Genomic DNA, 15,628 nt, shown 5'->3' on the forward strand with positions numbered 1-15,628 from the left:
AACCACAGATCCTTCACGGAAGCGTAGAAGGAGACAACAGGCTGTATTAGACATTAGTGCTTTATTTTGTCTACCTTTGAGCCTTTGGTATAACGTTTCCGGGCAAACTTATTTTTTTTAGCCAGCTGTAATTTTAAAAACTAAGGACAGGAGTAGAAGGAGTAGGAGTAGAACAAGGAAATAATTGTATTATTCATATTCAAAAAACAGGAGTTTCGTAGCTAAGGTTGATGTGTCTTCAGAAATTCTTCTAAGTTTGACTATATTACTTAAATTAAAATCGGATGTTTCACTAGTGGATTGAGATTCCTTTTTGTACATCCTCTGAACATCTCTCTGCGCTCCCATGTGCTTTGCAGAAGTAACTTTCCCAACCTTCTCGGGTGTAAGTTTGTCAATGACACATTTCTTCAAGGCCACCCACATTATTGATTCACAACAGCTTTGTAGCTTTACACTTCTAAGTAGAGTTATCTAATTAGAACATGAATACATTAAGCCTATCTAACCATTCAATTTTCTGTCTTGCCTTCAAGCAGCGTAAACTGATTTTGCCATGTAATAGCTCAATTTTATGCTCATGTGTAATAACTGCAGTATTAATATATGGTTACAAAGATAATTTCAGTCTGGCTTGGAATAATACAATATGCATAGCAGCCTGGTGTTTTGTCCAACCACAAATATGTACTGAGTCACACATCTTAGTCATTATTTTCTCTACCAGCAGTTATAAAAAGATAAAGGTGTTTTTTTTCCTCAAGGAAACTTTCTTTGTTGTACTGTAAGCCAATTCCCTAGTATTAAACCCTGTGCAAATTAACACCCGATAAGTCTTCTTTAGAGGTATTAGTCATTTGATTATTACTGATGTGTTTTGAAATCAATGCCAATAAATAGTTGTTTTTACTCTGTTCCATATCAGTTGAGTAGAGATTGTTTTGCAAAGATAATCTAGGACATGCCTTTTTTTTGTTACCACTTAATCATTAACTTTTTGTGTATTGTGCTGAAAGCTCTAGTCTTTCTGTTTAATCGGTCGATTCTTTGCTGCGATTGCCTTTAATCCATTAATTATTTGATAACTTGTGTTTCCTTAATGAAGTCTTCTACAGGAAGTGCTTGGCTACAGTACTTTTTTCCACATCTATCATATGAAAGTTCTTTTTTCTTCTGTAGTTTTGCGCCAGTTCTTCATGATCCCTTTGATTTAAATTTTAATAGTTATCCATTTATTTATTTTTAGCATCTCCCAAACATCTTAATTACAAGTCAAGAGGGAAATATGAGCTGCATTATGGAACTCTGTGCAAAGTGAATGAACACTATATTTGTTTACTGCATTTCACACAGATCCGCAGAAATCTTTAGTCAGTCATTGAACTTTACAAAAGGGAAAAGTCTTAATATTTGACAGGTCAACAAACACTTCTCCGACACAGTTTGTTGAGCAAATATACAAGGAGCAGAGGGACATTTTGATGCATTCTGACTGAACTGCAGCAGTCTGATACCCACGGGTACTATATAGTACCAGAAGTATTAGTACAACAGAAAAAATAACCAAATGCCAGCTGTTCGCAATGTATTTAATAGGGTGTTGGCCTGGATGATGGCTCCAGTGCTTGTGATACATGACGACTACTGTGCCAGTCCTCCCACAGCACTATTTAGAGGTCTGTTACCAGTTGAAAAAAACCTCTTAAGAGAAGTTTCCCATTTGTATTCCCCTTAATATTTGGATTCAAGGGTGTTGTCCACAGTTCCTCGGCACATTGAAGTCCGTATGCTAGTTAAGGGAACAAACAGCTGTCTTCAATACTTAAGTCTTTTTGAATCATTGTTTGTTCACTCCCAGCTATGCTGCTATTTCGTTATATGGGCGCTGATCATAACATTCCAGCCATGCTTGCAGAACACTGTGCACAATATTGCAATATTTACTGGCAGTCTTTGTGCCTCCTGCAAAATAAATATATAACTTTTCACATTTGCACATGACCTTTGGTATAGTCCATTCCCAGTAGGGAACAGCATGACTTTTGATAAAAGTTCAGGTCAGTTCTGAAACCTAAAACAGTCCGGAGACATAGACTAGTTTTAAAATGACTCTTCAGAGCATTTGTATTCCCATTGTCTTGTAAATACTTCTACTACTACTAATGATGATGATGATGATAATAAATAAAAGTATAGTAAATCTTCAAAAACAGTGTTCACTGGTCTGAGTTGAAGAATAGTGATTTGATGTGTTGTTTTGCAGAGTTCGCCTGATGATGCATCTGGGTGTGGAAAACACGGAGAGGGGTACCAGCTGGAAGTCTCCACAGTGTTGCGGCGCCTCGACCTGTTCCTGGGAAAGTTCAGTAACGTCCTGCTGACGTCCATCGCTGTCTTCACCAGAGGGGATCTCACCTTAGCCAATCTGGGCACATCCGAAGGCAGAGTAATTCAGGTAAATATTCCAATTTGGGATTCCCTTGCCAGATCTGAATAACTGAACACCACATTCCTTGAAATGACCAGGAGTTTGATTCAGATCATACAGCTATTGTGGCCTTCTTAAACTACAATACAATCTGTGCATGTTTGAAAGATGCTTGAGAATCAATACAGCTTCATCACAATAATGAAAATAAAAATTACCAAAAGTAGTTATAAGAAAATAAAGAATATGTAATTAGTCAAAAGTTTTCTGTTCTCTATGGTTCTACCACCTTTAGGAAATCTGAGCTACCTTTTTGAACTTTGAGTGTAAATTTACAATGGAGGATAGATTTAATTGACCAATAAATAGTTACTTTTAGCAACTCACTGTGACCAGGCTGAAAGAGAGATTAATTATTTAAACACAGCTTTTGCAATCTTATATAACACATTGTGGGATTATTAAGTAGTGCACAAGTGGAGAGGAAAACATATCTCTTTAGCTGAGCTGTGAAAACAACAAATCTCCAGGCATGACCTTCTGAGAAAAGTAAAATTAGGAAGGAAGCACCACTCTAGATGACAAATGTTGCCCATTTTGTAAATAAAGGGTTTCAAGTATAACAATGCACCGGCCTTACTGTGGCTAGATTGCTCTCAAACCACACGCGAAACCCAAAGCTTATGAGACCATGTGTAGTTTGCCTTTTAGATTGTTATATGTAAATGAACAGGATGCTGCTCCTTGTTTTTGCATTTTTATTTTTTGTTGTTGCTTTTTTGTGTGACGATCTTGACTCAATCAAAGGAATAAACATGACCAGGTGCACGGTGAGGAACCATACACTTCCTGTTTGCCTGCCCACAAGATGCTTTGACCATGTCACAGGATATTTTGAATCAAAGTGTGCTAACCATACATTTCAATATCTTGGGCTATTTTGTTTATCAATCGAGTTCAGAAGATGAGGCGGTGCACAATTTAGCATAATTATGTCTCCACGCCCACGCTGATGTTATTAGTGACCCAAACAAGCTTTGATTGTGTGCTTTAAAAATGTTTTTTTAAAGAAAGAAATGTTGAGACTGAGTGACAAACGGGGAAGACATCTTGATTTTTTCCTTGCAAGGTTACTTTGCCTTCAGCACCCTTTTCATTCATATTTTGTTAATATTAGAAATTTGTAAAAATCATGAGGAGGCAAAAAAAAGGAACAGCTGCAAGGAAGTGGAATTAAAGATTAATGCGGTGTTAATAGTTAGTGTGACACTTTGATGACAAGTTTTCATATTGCATTTTACAGAACCCAAGCAGCTGTTGCTGTTTTTCTCCATTGTTTCAGATGGATTTTGGGAAGCAGAATTGGCACAGCTGTTAAGTGCAGGGAACTCTCCAGCAGTGAAACAGAACTTAGCCTTGAAAATTGTGAGAATGCAAGGAACTGTTTCGGTCCCGATTCAGTGCCATTTATTTCCCTTTTGTTAGGGGGGGAAAGAAAACACAAAAAAACTTTAGAACAAGAATGATTGTGAAATTCTCTCATGCGACTCTATTTAGCCAGAGGAAATTCTATTCAGCTCCAGAAACGTCTTTTCAGTATTGCAACAAGCATAATCGCGACCATCACACACCAGCCTGTACTTTCAATGCAAAGTGGATACGTTCCCATCAGTATCATTATCATGTAGATACTGTGTATATGTGTGTACTTTAATTGAGAGTTCTTAACACCTGTAGATTTCAATTACTTACCAATTCACTTTAGTTTTCAAGCATACTTATTTGTTAAGCTTCTATACTTCTGGAAAATAAAATACATTGACATTATAAATAATTCCTGCATTTAGACCCCCGGGCAAATAAATTACAATCACATTTTTTAATATAACTTTGTGTGTGTGTGTTTGTGTGTGTGTTTTATTTATGTATACATGTATTATTGAATGCCACATATATACCTACATATTTATGTATTCATATATACATTCAATAACAAAAAAGGTTTGCTGACCTTCCAAATCCCAGTTGTATTTTTCCTTCTGTTTTTGTTTTATTTTATTTTTTGTATTTAGTGTATTTATGCCTGGAGAACAGTGCAGATTTTGTTTTGGCAACTGTTACTGTAGAAGGATTCAGGCATTCTTTTCTATCAGTTAGAAGAAGCCCAAATCTCTGTCAGACTGAGGTTTTGAGTCAGTTCTAAAAGGAACTGTGACCCTCTGTTAAAATGGTAAGGCTTGGTTTTGTAGCCGACTTCAGAAAAGGCGACGAGTGACCACTTGCATGCATCACTGACATCTGATTTGGAGTAAACCTTGACAATGCCAATGCAAAAGACGACTTCTTCAAAGGAGTCATTGTGTCTTGTTTAAATGAGGGTTGTTTTAAGAGCAGATAGTCCCACCAAGCTTAACACGTGCTGTACACACAAACCATTAATCTGATAAAAGCTATGTAACATCATTAATTAAGCCCTCAAGAAGTTTATTAATTGTCATTACTTCATATGCTCATATTTCTGTGACACTGTCATCACCTATAAATCTAAAACTGACTATTTCAGTAAGCATCCAAAAATTTGCATGATATCCTTACCATTCTTCGCAGCCTGTCTGGGGTAAGGATTTCTGATGCAATACTGAGTTTTCTTTTCCATTACCTCAGTGGAAATATACCCACCTACAAAGATACTATATCCAAGAAATAGTAACGAGTCTACCAAAGTCCAAAGAATAAATGTGTGGTTAACATCTTAAAGGATTCAAAGAGTAAAGAATACCATTCAACTTCTGTTAACTGTTAAATTAACTACTGGTTCAAAGACAGACTTTTATATTTTCAACACATAAGTGTAACTTGTATACTTATCCAAGAGCTTCTTTCCCTGTTCAAAGTGATAATATTCATATTCAATATTCAATGGTTGTTCCTTCCCTAGGTAAATGACCAAACCCTCATTGGCACAAACAAGTAGTCTAAAGCAGTCTTTGAAGCTTAGTAAGTCAAATGCACTGCTAGGATACAGTATTTTGTCAGGATATTACTGTTTTTCAGATAATAATAAGCATGTTGGTCACTGTGCGAACAATTGTCTAAACTGGATATTATTATTATTATTTTACTAAAACTTACCATGGAAATACAGCTATGAATGAATGCCAACTCAAATCCAGATCGTAGGCCTGAACCATCAAAACTGCCTGTCCATGGGTGGCTACCAGAGCTGCTTGGCTTTGGTCTTGCATCATGAATTCTTTATATGTTGTCCTGTTGAATTGTGGGGGTTATTCCCAGACAGTGCTCTGGTCAGGGCTGTTGCATGTCTATACCTTTTTGTTTGGGTCTACCTTTTGAGAAGCCTTTGACAGATGAGATTTCGTATCTGAGGACATTATCTTAAATCTCGCCCCCGGCAGTAATTTCATTTGTACAAATTGGGTCTGTGGTAAGTGCTTTGGGTGGGGGGGGGGGAGGAAACTCACAAACCATAGTGAATTGCCTTTCAGTCTGATATCAGTCTGGTGTCTAAAATGATAACTATGTTTCATTGCGGCTGTTTCTTACTCCCTAAATTAAGCAAATAAATAAGTAAATCATATATATATTATTAACAATCATTGTATTTTGGCCTCTAGAATATATGAAAAACATTTTTGCTCCAGTCCAACATTTGCTCCACTTTATCCAATGCCATGTCAATTCCAACGTATTTTCCTAAAACTGCTTAAGCGGATCCAATCTGATTTGCATTTATATCCATAACTGTTGCCCCTTGCCAGATGTGTGCCTTTACACGCTTGCAGTTGTTTTCAAAAGACTGGGGCAAAGGGAGCTCTCAAATATGTTGTCCATCCAAGAACAGAGTCACACATGTAAACTATAGTAACAGAATAGTTTTACTGATTCAGATTTTGGAGATCCTGAGCTTTGAGGCACAGCACTTCCTGGTATTCTCACACTGCAATAGAAGAAAAATGTATTAAAGGGAATCCACTATAACTTATAGTTAGATCCATATATCTGTAATGGATATACGGTATCCATTACAAAACATTTGCTAAAGCTAAAGGTTTTCAGTATCTTCCTCTTGGCTGTACAGTTGTACTTGAAATTATACACACCCTTCAGGTGCATCAGTGTTATCTGATTAATGATTTGATTGAATATATAATTTATTAGTCTGATCATGTTTCTAAATGCTATCTTTTCAGAGTTTGGCAATCACTGATTCAGCCTAGGGAACATAGGCAGGGTTCCAACTGATAGATAAAATAGAAGTCATTGGACTGACAAGACGATGCTTTACATCACTTTTATTTATCTATTTATTTGCTGACATTCATTTTTTTTTTTGTTTATTTATTCATACATTCATTCCCTTTTGATCTTTGTGGGTCTACACATATTAAAAATCCATATTATATGTTGCACGGACAAATAAACTGTCTTACAGCGAGTTTGTTTTTGTTTTGAAATGTTAAGGTTGTGATCTCGCGCTCAAGATCCAGGACTCCTCATGTGAATTTCCAGTTGGACTCTTTGCCAGTATCTCCTGAAGTTGCCCTTGTATCACCTTTGAAACCGGATGGCTTTATATTGTTGATCACAGGAAATAAGGTGATTGGATCGGATAAGCTCAAATACATTTGTGATTATTTTTAAAGTGTGTTTTTTTTAAATTCTTTAGTCAAGCCAGTAATTAGCTTTAAATAGAGGTATTGTATTAAAATCAGCCCTTTCCCAGAAAACAGACTGCAATACCTTATTAATGTTTCCTCGTTGATTTGTTTTCCTCAAGATGAAATGTATTTTTTTTTTTAAATCCTTCTGTCCCCACTAAATGACATTTTTTAAATTGAAATTGAAATTAGTGTACTTTCCCAAGAATATTTTTTTAAATTCTAAATATTGCTAAAACATTATAGTTTTGCTTCAACACACTGTATGGTCTGTTATCTTTTTCAAAGCCTTTTTTGTTCTATAGCAAAAAAGCTTTGATATTTGATAAAAATACCAGGAATCTATTAAAAGTACAAATCTTCCAACACACAATGTAAGAAAAGTAGCAGAAAAGACAAATACATTGTATAGACTTTCAGTTAAGTATACTAGTATAATTTGAATTGCATTGTATTTGAGGATTGGAAACAAATGGCACTTTTTAAACCTCTTTAAAAGTGTACTGTGAAAGTCAAATGTATCTTTTTCATTCACAGAAAACTGGATATGTGTATTCACACATTTTACTGCCAATATTCCTCATCAAGTGTTTTGCAGATTATCAGGGAATACAGTAAAATATGTTGTGCTACTGTAAAGGGACAAAATCATTCTGTTTTTCACTGCCGTCCCACAAACTCAAGGAAACTGTGTTTTAAATGTGATAATGGTCCTAAACCAAGCCTAATGGAGCCTAAACTGCCCACATACGAAGGGGAACAGGGGAATATAATTTATTTGCTACCCCCTCACCCTCCTCCACCCTCCAGACCATTGATCATAAATGTTATAGGATGAGCTTACTAGAATAGTGGGGTGGGGTGAGAGATTGGGGAATAGGGGACAAAACATACATAATAGTCTTTGAGGTGAATGGACAGAATACATGGCTTACATAATGAGCAAGATGCTTACACACTCTGCAGTGGTGTGTGTCAAGGTAACAGTGCATTAAGAAACTTTATCTGTATCTTGGCCGCAAAAGCTTTCCCGTCTGCTTCAAATTGCTGTTTGAACTGTGCTGTGTTTTGATCTTGTGTTACTTGTCTTCCAGATCTCAAAGATGCCTTTATCAGGACCAGGCTGCGATCATTTCCCATCATGCACCACGTGCCTGTTAGCCCCGGCATTCATGCAGTGCGGGTGGTGTCTTAACCGCTGCTCCAGAGCCCAGGAGTGCAAGTCCAGTCCCTGGAATCAGGAATCTTGCAGCCCCACTATCACAAAGGTGAAAAAAACAACCTGCCTGCGTTTTTGTACATGTATTGAGAATGGCTGGACATTTGGATGCATTGCATTGAATTGTATATTGAAATGCCTATCGTTTTGTGTCCTCCGTGTTGAAGGTGATTTAGTGTTACACATTGCCATTGTACAGCTTAATGGAAAACTTTATAAAAGGAAAAATGATAGAGGAGAAAGCAGGTTGAGCAGGAAGCGCAGAGGAAGAACTGGAACAGGGACATCAAGGGCTTTAACTTTCAGGAAGCAATACAACTTTAGATGTTATTCCACAGCCACTCTCCTTGTCTAAAATGCAAGATTTCCTTGAAATGTTTTTATTAGCTACTCATTTTTATGACTCTTGTAAAGGCAACATTTTATTACTTGAAGCTCTGTTTTTTTTTTTGGCCTGCGTTCATATTGAGGAAAACCCAGTGAAGAACTCTCCAACCTCCCATATGACTCTGCTTCTCTTGAATATATTTCAGGCTGGGAGTAAAATAGTCGACTTTTGCCAGCTCTCTCCCTAATGGCATTGTTAGTCTGTGTGGCGTGTCGTTTTCTATGGGAATGCTCCCATGCTGTGCGCAAGAGCATTCACAAGATAAATACATGGCTGGGAAACGAGCTAGATGGAATGCTCATATTATCATTTACGCAAGTGGGGAACACAATGGCAAATGAAAGCCATTCTTTTCAGTTTAGAAAATGAGCAGAAATTTAAGTACTTTGGTATTTGGGTCATTTTAAAATGTCAGATTTAATAAGTTTTTGAAATGTTTGCAACTTTTTTTTCTTTTTTCCATTATCATTATTTGTATTGTTATTGTTTTCTAGATATACCCCCTTACAGCTCCCACAAGAGGCAGAACAAAGCTAACACTCTGTGGGAGGGATTTTGGTTTCAATAAAAGTGAGATATTTGATTCAAGTCAAATAAAAATCGAAATGGGAGAATCTCCTTGCAAACTAGACCCGGGGCTCAGCAACAGCAATAGGTAAGAGGTCACGATTTCAAATACTATTTGTGGCACCCAAATGTAAAGTTAATTCTCTCATTAGAAGCGATCTTAAAAGGGAGGGAGAGTCATTGTACCACATGCTTGATTTGACAGCACATTATAGTGAGGTGAAGGGGGGAAAACGAGACTCAAAATTGTGCTTTTTCTTTTCCATAATCTACTGCTGAATCATATAGTTGTGAATCACTGCTAACTCAAAACCTGAAGCAGTATTTTTAGAATCCCAAGTTCACCGTGTGTTCATTGTATTGTGCTGGTTTGTGGTGATTTACTGGCCAAGATAGTCACTTTCACTGCATTCTGGGATTTAATTTATTCTTGCATCACCCAGGACATTTAAGGGATAAATACATATATACACACAAGCATCCATCAGCCTGTGGTTATGTGTTCACTGAAGTTTTTCTGGATCTTTCTAGATTGGTCTGTTTACTGAGTGCAGTCAATTCAAATCGCAGTAATACGATCATCAAAGTATACAGTGGGAAGCATGTCACTGAAAAACAAGGATTCTCATACGTGGTGAGATTTGAAAAACCTTTGCAAAGCACTTAAACTATGTATGTGGAAGTGTTTTACATTTGTCATTTGACCTCCTGCATGTTTCCCTTGCACTTAGAATCCAGTTATCAGTGAAATCATTCCAACCAGTGGGCCTAAATTTGGGGGAACAATGCTAACCCTGAAAGGTGCTTTCTTGGACAGCGGAAGCAGATCAGAAGTCATAATTGGGAAATCCGTGTGCACACTGCAGAGGTGAGACATATTTTTGGGTAATTTGTGACAATATATTGGGAAGTCTGTGGCACTGACTGAAATCCATTGGAAGCACTCTCCTGTACAAATATTCTTCATAGTATTTCAATGTCGGGTTTCAAACAGTTCAGAGTTGCACTGGAATTTCCAGGACACTGCTGGTAGAAAACCAGAAGAAAAACTATTCTGAATGGTATATTGAACAGCGATTTCAATGCATCATATTGTTGCAGGGTTCAGCTAGACTTTGGAGTTGGCAAGTGTTGTGCAGTTGTTTATTTGGGGTTACCTTAGAATAATTAAGTTGTGGATTGGACATAGTTAATTAACTGCCACTCTAGATTATTAAAAACATTTTATTTAAAGCTAATAAGTAATTTAATAAAACTTCCCAGACCACATCCTACAATAATTTGTATTGTATTTATATTTATACTACATATAAGGTATATCCCTCTTTACTAGACCAAAAGCAGCTAATCAGTATGTTCTTAAATGTTTTTAAATTTAATTTGACATGCCATAATTAAACAAATTTTATTTTCTGTCTAGTGTCTCAGACACTGTGTTGAAGTGTAAAACTCCACCCCAGTCAGCCCCTGCAAAATACCCAGTGAAGCTACAGATTGACTCTACTGTAGTTGATGCACCTACTCTCTACACATGTACTGAAAATCCTTTCATTTCGAGCATTCAACCATCAAGAACTTTTTTCAGGTGAGTTCGGCCAGTAGAGATCTAGAGATTTGTTCTGGAATGCTGTTCAGAAACTAAAGAAAATGTCTTATCTTGCATAATCAACTGTTTCTCACATTTTCAGTTGTTTGGATTGTTTTGTTTTACTTCACAGAGAGCCAAACTTGGGAGTCTCCCCAGCCACTTATATTAATAGGCCATTCTATATCTCCATTCTTTAAAGACTGGGAATGCATGGGGGTCAGTGATTCATTAATTTAGCATGTCTAATTAAGGGCAATCTGGTCTTCGTTTTACAAATGATCTCCAATCATCTTTCATCCTGTAATTCCATTCCATTCTTCAAGTGAAATCTATTGTTGGATCTTGTGTGATTATGAAGAGGGCTTAAGGTCATGTTTTAATAGATGTATTCTTAGAGGGGAAAGCGCCACATTAGGAAAAAACAAAAACAAATGCATTTTATAAAATGAGCCGTTGGGGTTGTTGCAGTTGCTGAAATACACAGGCAGCAGAGCAGTCAGGTGGCAGTTTGTAACTGCAAATTTTCTTCATCCCCTTTCGCACAGTGGAGGCAGCACGCTGTCCGCACATGGAACCTATCTGGACTCTGTGAGCTCAGTAGAGATGATTGTTGTTCCACCACAAGAGGGAAAGGAATTTCGAGTGGTGAGTGTATCGGTTAAAGATTCACTTGTGTCAAATACCAATCGCACGCTGTCACACCCTTCTGACTATTACTCCCTGAACAAAAATGCCTCAAGTGCAGAGTGGAAGGAAATGTGGAGAAATCCCCTCTTGTCTCTTTATAGCAGTCACTATAAATAATTAACATCAAGTTCTTTAATTTGTACAGCTTTTTGAGCAGAAGTTGGTTGTGATACATATGTGAAATACTGACTCCCACGGCTCCCTTTCTTCAAAAACAAGAAAACCAAACGCAAAAAGTATAAAACAATGTATCAAACGAACAAAACCAATACTGACATTCTTTAGCTGAAAAAAGTTTATGGAAGTTGAGTATAACCTCAACCTCATTTTTATAGGAGGCTGTATTAGGTCTTTGCCTAAGGTCTTTATTTTTTTTATAAAGTAAGCTTCATCTTGATTAGGATGATACACCTTTTGTGGGAAGTTTTCATAAACCCTTATCTAAATCAGCTGTGACGTCCTTTGGGGCACATTTCAATCTTGACTGGTATTTGCAATGAAAACCTTCACCCACACATTACATCTTTCATCAGTTCTGTGCCATGCAGAGCTTAATTGTTGTATAAACAGTAAACAAAGGTTGCTTTGGCCCTGAGGACACAGTCTTTATCTAACTGAGATCCAGCTGATGATGGGAGCAGCCTGCAAAAGAATGCAGAATGAGGTGCAATTATTTTTAATCCTCTAAATCAATTAATCAACTTAGGAAAAGTGGTACCTGCGAAGTTGGGGGAAACAAAATGTGTGTGTTTTTGTGGCATGAGATTTAAACATCAAAGCTTCAATTTTGTTCATAAAGAAATGTAATTCCACCTTGTTGACAGTTAAATTCAGACATTTTAAATAATTAAAATGCATCCGAATTGCATAGCATATATTCCAACCAGATTATACTTAGGGTGTTTTTCTTTGTTTCCTGTTTTTAAGGTTGATATTCTTATACAATTATTTTCAAAGAAATCACAAAGAATGTGATGAGAAGCTTGAGCACAACTGCCATCTGAAAACATTAATTTTCTTATCAGCGCCAAGGCTGGCTCACAACAGAAATGAATGATGCTTTGAGTCATGAATAACGTGATTATTCTCCGAGCCACACAGAGGATTATCCATTGGATTTCATTCTTGTGCTGCAAGAATGGGGTTTTGCTGTCGCTTAACCGAAGCCCATATATTCATCTTTTTGGCCATTTCCAGTCAGCATCATTCTGAAAGCTTTTGATTTCTTTTGTCCAATTTACGTATCCTGTGACTCTGAACTCCTGGAGATTTGTAAGCGGTTGCCAGTCTTTCCGAACAAATACTGCTTTTACTTCCTCTTCATTTCTGCGCATCAGTCATGTGGAAAATTTTGAGATAAGGAAGGTTGGAGGAAATTACTGTTAAAGATTTACAAACGGGACATTCTTACAGAACAGTAAATACACTTGATTTCCAATTTTGGATCTGTTCTCTCAATTACAGTGAATTTCGGTTAAATCCATAGGAATGTGCTGGTGCATAAAAGGAAAGTTTGTGCAGTAGGTTCGGTTTGTTGTTGGGTAGCACTCGTGACTCTTGGAAGGTCGAACAATGTAGGTGATGAGTGGCCATGTGAGAAACATTCTGGGTTTCTCAGTAATGCACCAGAATGTATGTGAGTGATGGGCAAGCATATATGTCTTCAGAAAGTCATAAATCGCTGCATGGATTCTATATGGTCTGATTTTAGAAGGCTCGATTGTAACCGCATTTGAATAGCATGCACACATCTGGCAAACATCAGAGGAACTTTCTGTAGACAGTAACCACAGCAACCTCCTTCATTTCTGCGGAGAGGCGTGGTCCCTGTCTCTTCACGGGTTCCCAAAGTAATAGCTGAACACAGATCTTTGCCTTCTTAATGGAGACAAAATGTTTTTTAATTTGTAGTGTGAGTAGCTGTAATTGAACCAGATATAATAAAAACTGGGGCATGGCTAAACATTTGTTACAGATAGATTTCAGTGTAAATAATACCGTGATTGTGGTCAGTTGAAAGTGTTGTGACGGGTACTAAAAAACATTATGTAGTGGGGCAAAGGTCACAAAGCTGTTGGCTATGAGGGCAAGGGTCATGTAAAGCCATAATGCACAGTACTGATGTCTGAATCTTTCAGATATCTTTAAGAAGGCCTTTGGTGCTATAAGATTTTTCCTATATTAAAGGCAGAGCCAGTTTAAGGCAAAACTAGCAATACAGCAAACAAGGGAAAAAACAGCAACTTTATGTCAACAAATAAAATCAGAGCTTCTGAAAAAAAAAAATGCTTCAATGATGAAATATCGCTTTTGGTTTTGCTTTTCAGGTGGTAACTTGAGTTCTTTTTCTGGATTCACTTGGCCTCCATGGAAAACTGTTTTGTTCTGGTCGTTCTCCCCTCCCCTGTAATTTGAGATTAAAATAGATCATTCTAATGTAATTTTAAAAGGAAAATCTTAAAAAAGCATGCAAGCAAGCAATGGATAAATGTCCTTGAACCGTGGTCGATTTTTCTAGACAACAGTCTTGAGACTTGCTTTAAAAGATGTTGACAGGATGTTGGAAAACTAACTGCACGTTTATTCAGGTTATTGTGCTGCGGTTATAAATTTCACCTCTGGGAATAAAGGCAATTGCAATTTCCTTTGTTGGCTATATAATTGTTCTTCATAACTCTTAATAAAGCATAGAGGCCTCTATGAAAATCCCTAAAAAACCTGGCTTTTGGGGTTGCATAGTGTTATTTTGTATAATGTTTCCCATTGTAGGAAGGAGGGGGTGGCAATAAAGGATTGGTGAGGATTATGTGAATTTGTGTGCCTTTCAAGTTGGTATAGAGCGGCTAGCTTTAAAACCTCCATTGACTGCAATACCTCTGAAATAAGTTACCTACACCCACAGCAGAAATGAATCTTGTACAATACCTCAAGAGATTCCAGAACCTGAAGTGTAACGAATGACAATGCAAAAAATCCTGTTTTTCGGGATAGGATAGGATTTACTATATGATAGGTTACTAAATTCGAAATAATCAGATGATAGGATATGAACATTTAAGGGGTTCTTAGATTTTTAAGCTTGTTTTAACCAGTATGATGTAACTGAAAACAAACATGATTGTATGTCTGTAGGAATGCTCAAAAGGTGAAGATAAGCTTGTGATCCACTGTACATCACCCTCATTGAAAGATCTTCATCTTCACCTGCCTGTGCTGACGAAGGTCTTCTTCACCTTGGATGGGTTCACTACAGGGCAGTTTGACTTGTATTACGTGGAGGACCCACAGTTTGAAGAGTTTGACAAACCAAAAGTGACTTCCAAAGGCAATAAACACATTTTAGAGATCAAGGTAAGTCAGTGTGTCATTGTGCTTCAGCTAGTTCTGGTTATTTTTGGGTGAGGGAATAGAAATGACTGAAAAAATACCCAAAACAGATGCCTTTGAAATGATTTAACTGCGAAATCGGTGAATTTTAGTTCTCACGGTTTATCCTATCCTGAGTTAGGATAGACTTATTGTTTTACAGTTTGCCTTTCTCTTTTTGATAGTGAAAAGGTATCTTTAATACACCTTTTATAGTAATCCAGCCAACAACAGCTGTATACTAAGGACAAGTGTATAAAATATCAGGCAGGGCTTACATTTCCCACCACAAATGATTACCCAATATTCTCACAGACATCTTAAGCCCATGATTGCCTTTATATTACCCTAGAGGGAAAAACCCATTTACTTTGCTGATAAGGTGGTTTAATAATGACCACAGGGTTACTGAAACATCCCATAGCGCAATTGACTTTACCTTGTGTATGTTGTGCTTACTCTTGAGTGATGAAATTGATATTTAGATTAGGCTTAAGTTTTTGGCCTCTTTTTTACCACATACCACAAGGGGATCAAATTAAATAAAACAAGAAAAAACACAATAAATTAAATAGCCTCAATATACCCTTAAGCATTTTTTTTATTACAGATTATAGAATGCATAATAACTCCTTTATGTCAGGGTCTCTTGATACTTTTCTTTCCTTTGTCCAAAACAAACAATATCTTAGAGAACAAAACTGTA

The 15,628-nt window shown here is 37.0% G+C and overlaps 1 protein-coding gene across 3 annotated transcripts in view; it reads left to right on the forward strand.

Annotated features, from left to right (window-relative positions):
• met (MET proto-oncogene, receptor tyrosine kinase) overlaps positions 1-15,628 on the forward strand; it is a 44,854-nt gene that overhangs the window by 13,698 nt on the left and 15,528 nt on the right. For all 3 annotated transcript variants that reach the window (XM_066705147.1, XM_066705145.1, XM_066705144.1), the window contains exons 3-11: positions 2,264-2,455; positions 6,911-7,045; positions 8,202-8,375; positions 9,209-9,369; positions 9,813-9,915; positions 10,013-10,149; positions 10,702-10,866; positions 11,415-11,514; positions 14,689-14,907. In XM_066705147.1, coding sequence (XP_066561244.1) covers positions 2,264-2,455; positions 6,911-7,045; positions 8,202-8,375; positions 9,209-9,369; positions 9,813-9,915; positions 10,013-10,149; positions 10,702-10,866; positions 11,415-11,514; positions 14,689-14,907 — 1,386 coding nt within the window. The remainder of the gene's footprint in view (positions 1-2,263; positions 2,456-6,910; positions 7,046-8,201; positions 8,376-9,208; positions 9,370-9,812; positions 9,916-10,012; positions 10,150-10,701; positions 10,867-11,414; positions 11,515-14,688; positions 14,908-15,628) is intronic.

This window comes from Amia ocellicauda, chromosome 5 (assembly GCF_036373705.1).
Source record: "Amia ocellicauda isolate fAmiCal2 chromosome 5, fAmiCal2.hap1, whole genome shotgun sequence".
Classification (NCBI taxonomy): domain Eukaryota; kingdom Metazoa; phylum Chordata; class Actinopteri; order Amiiformes; family Amiidae; genus Amia; species Amia ocellicauda.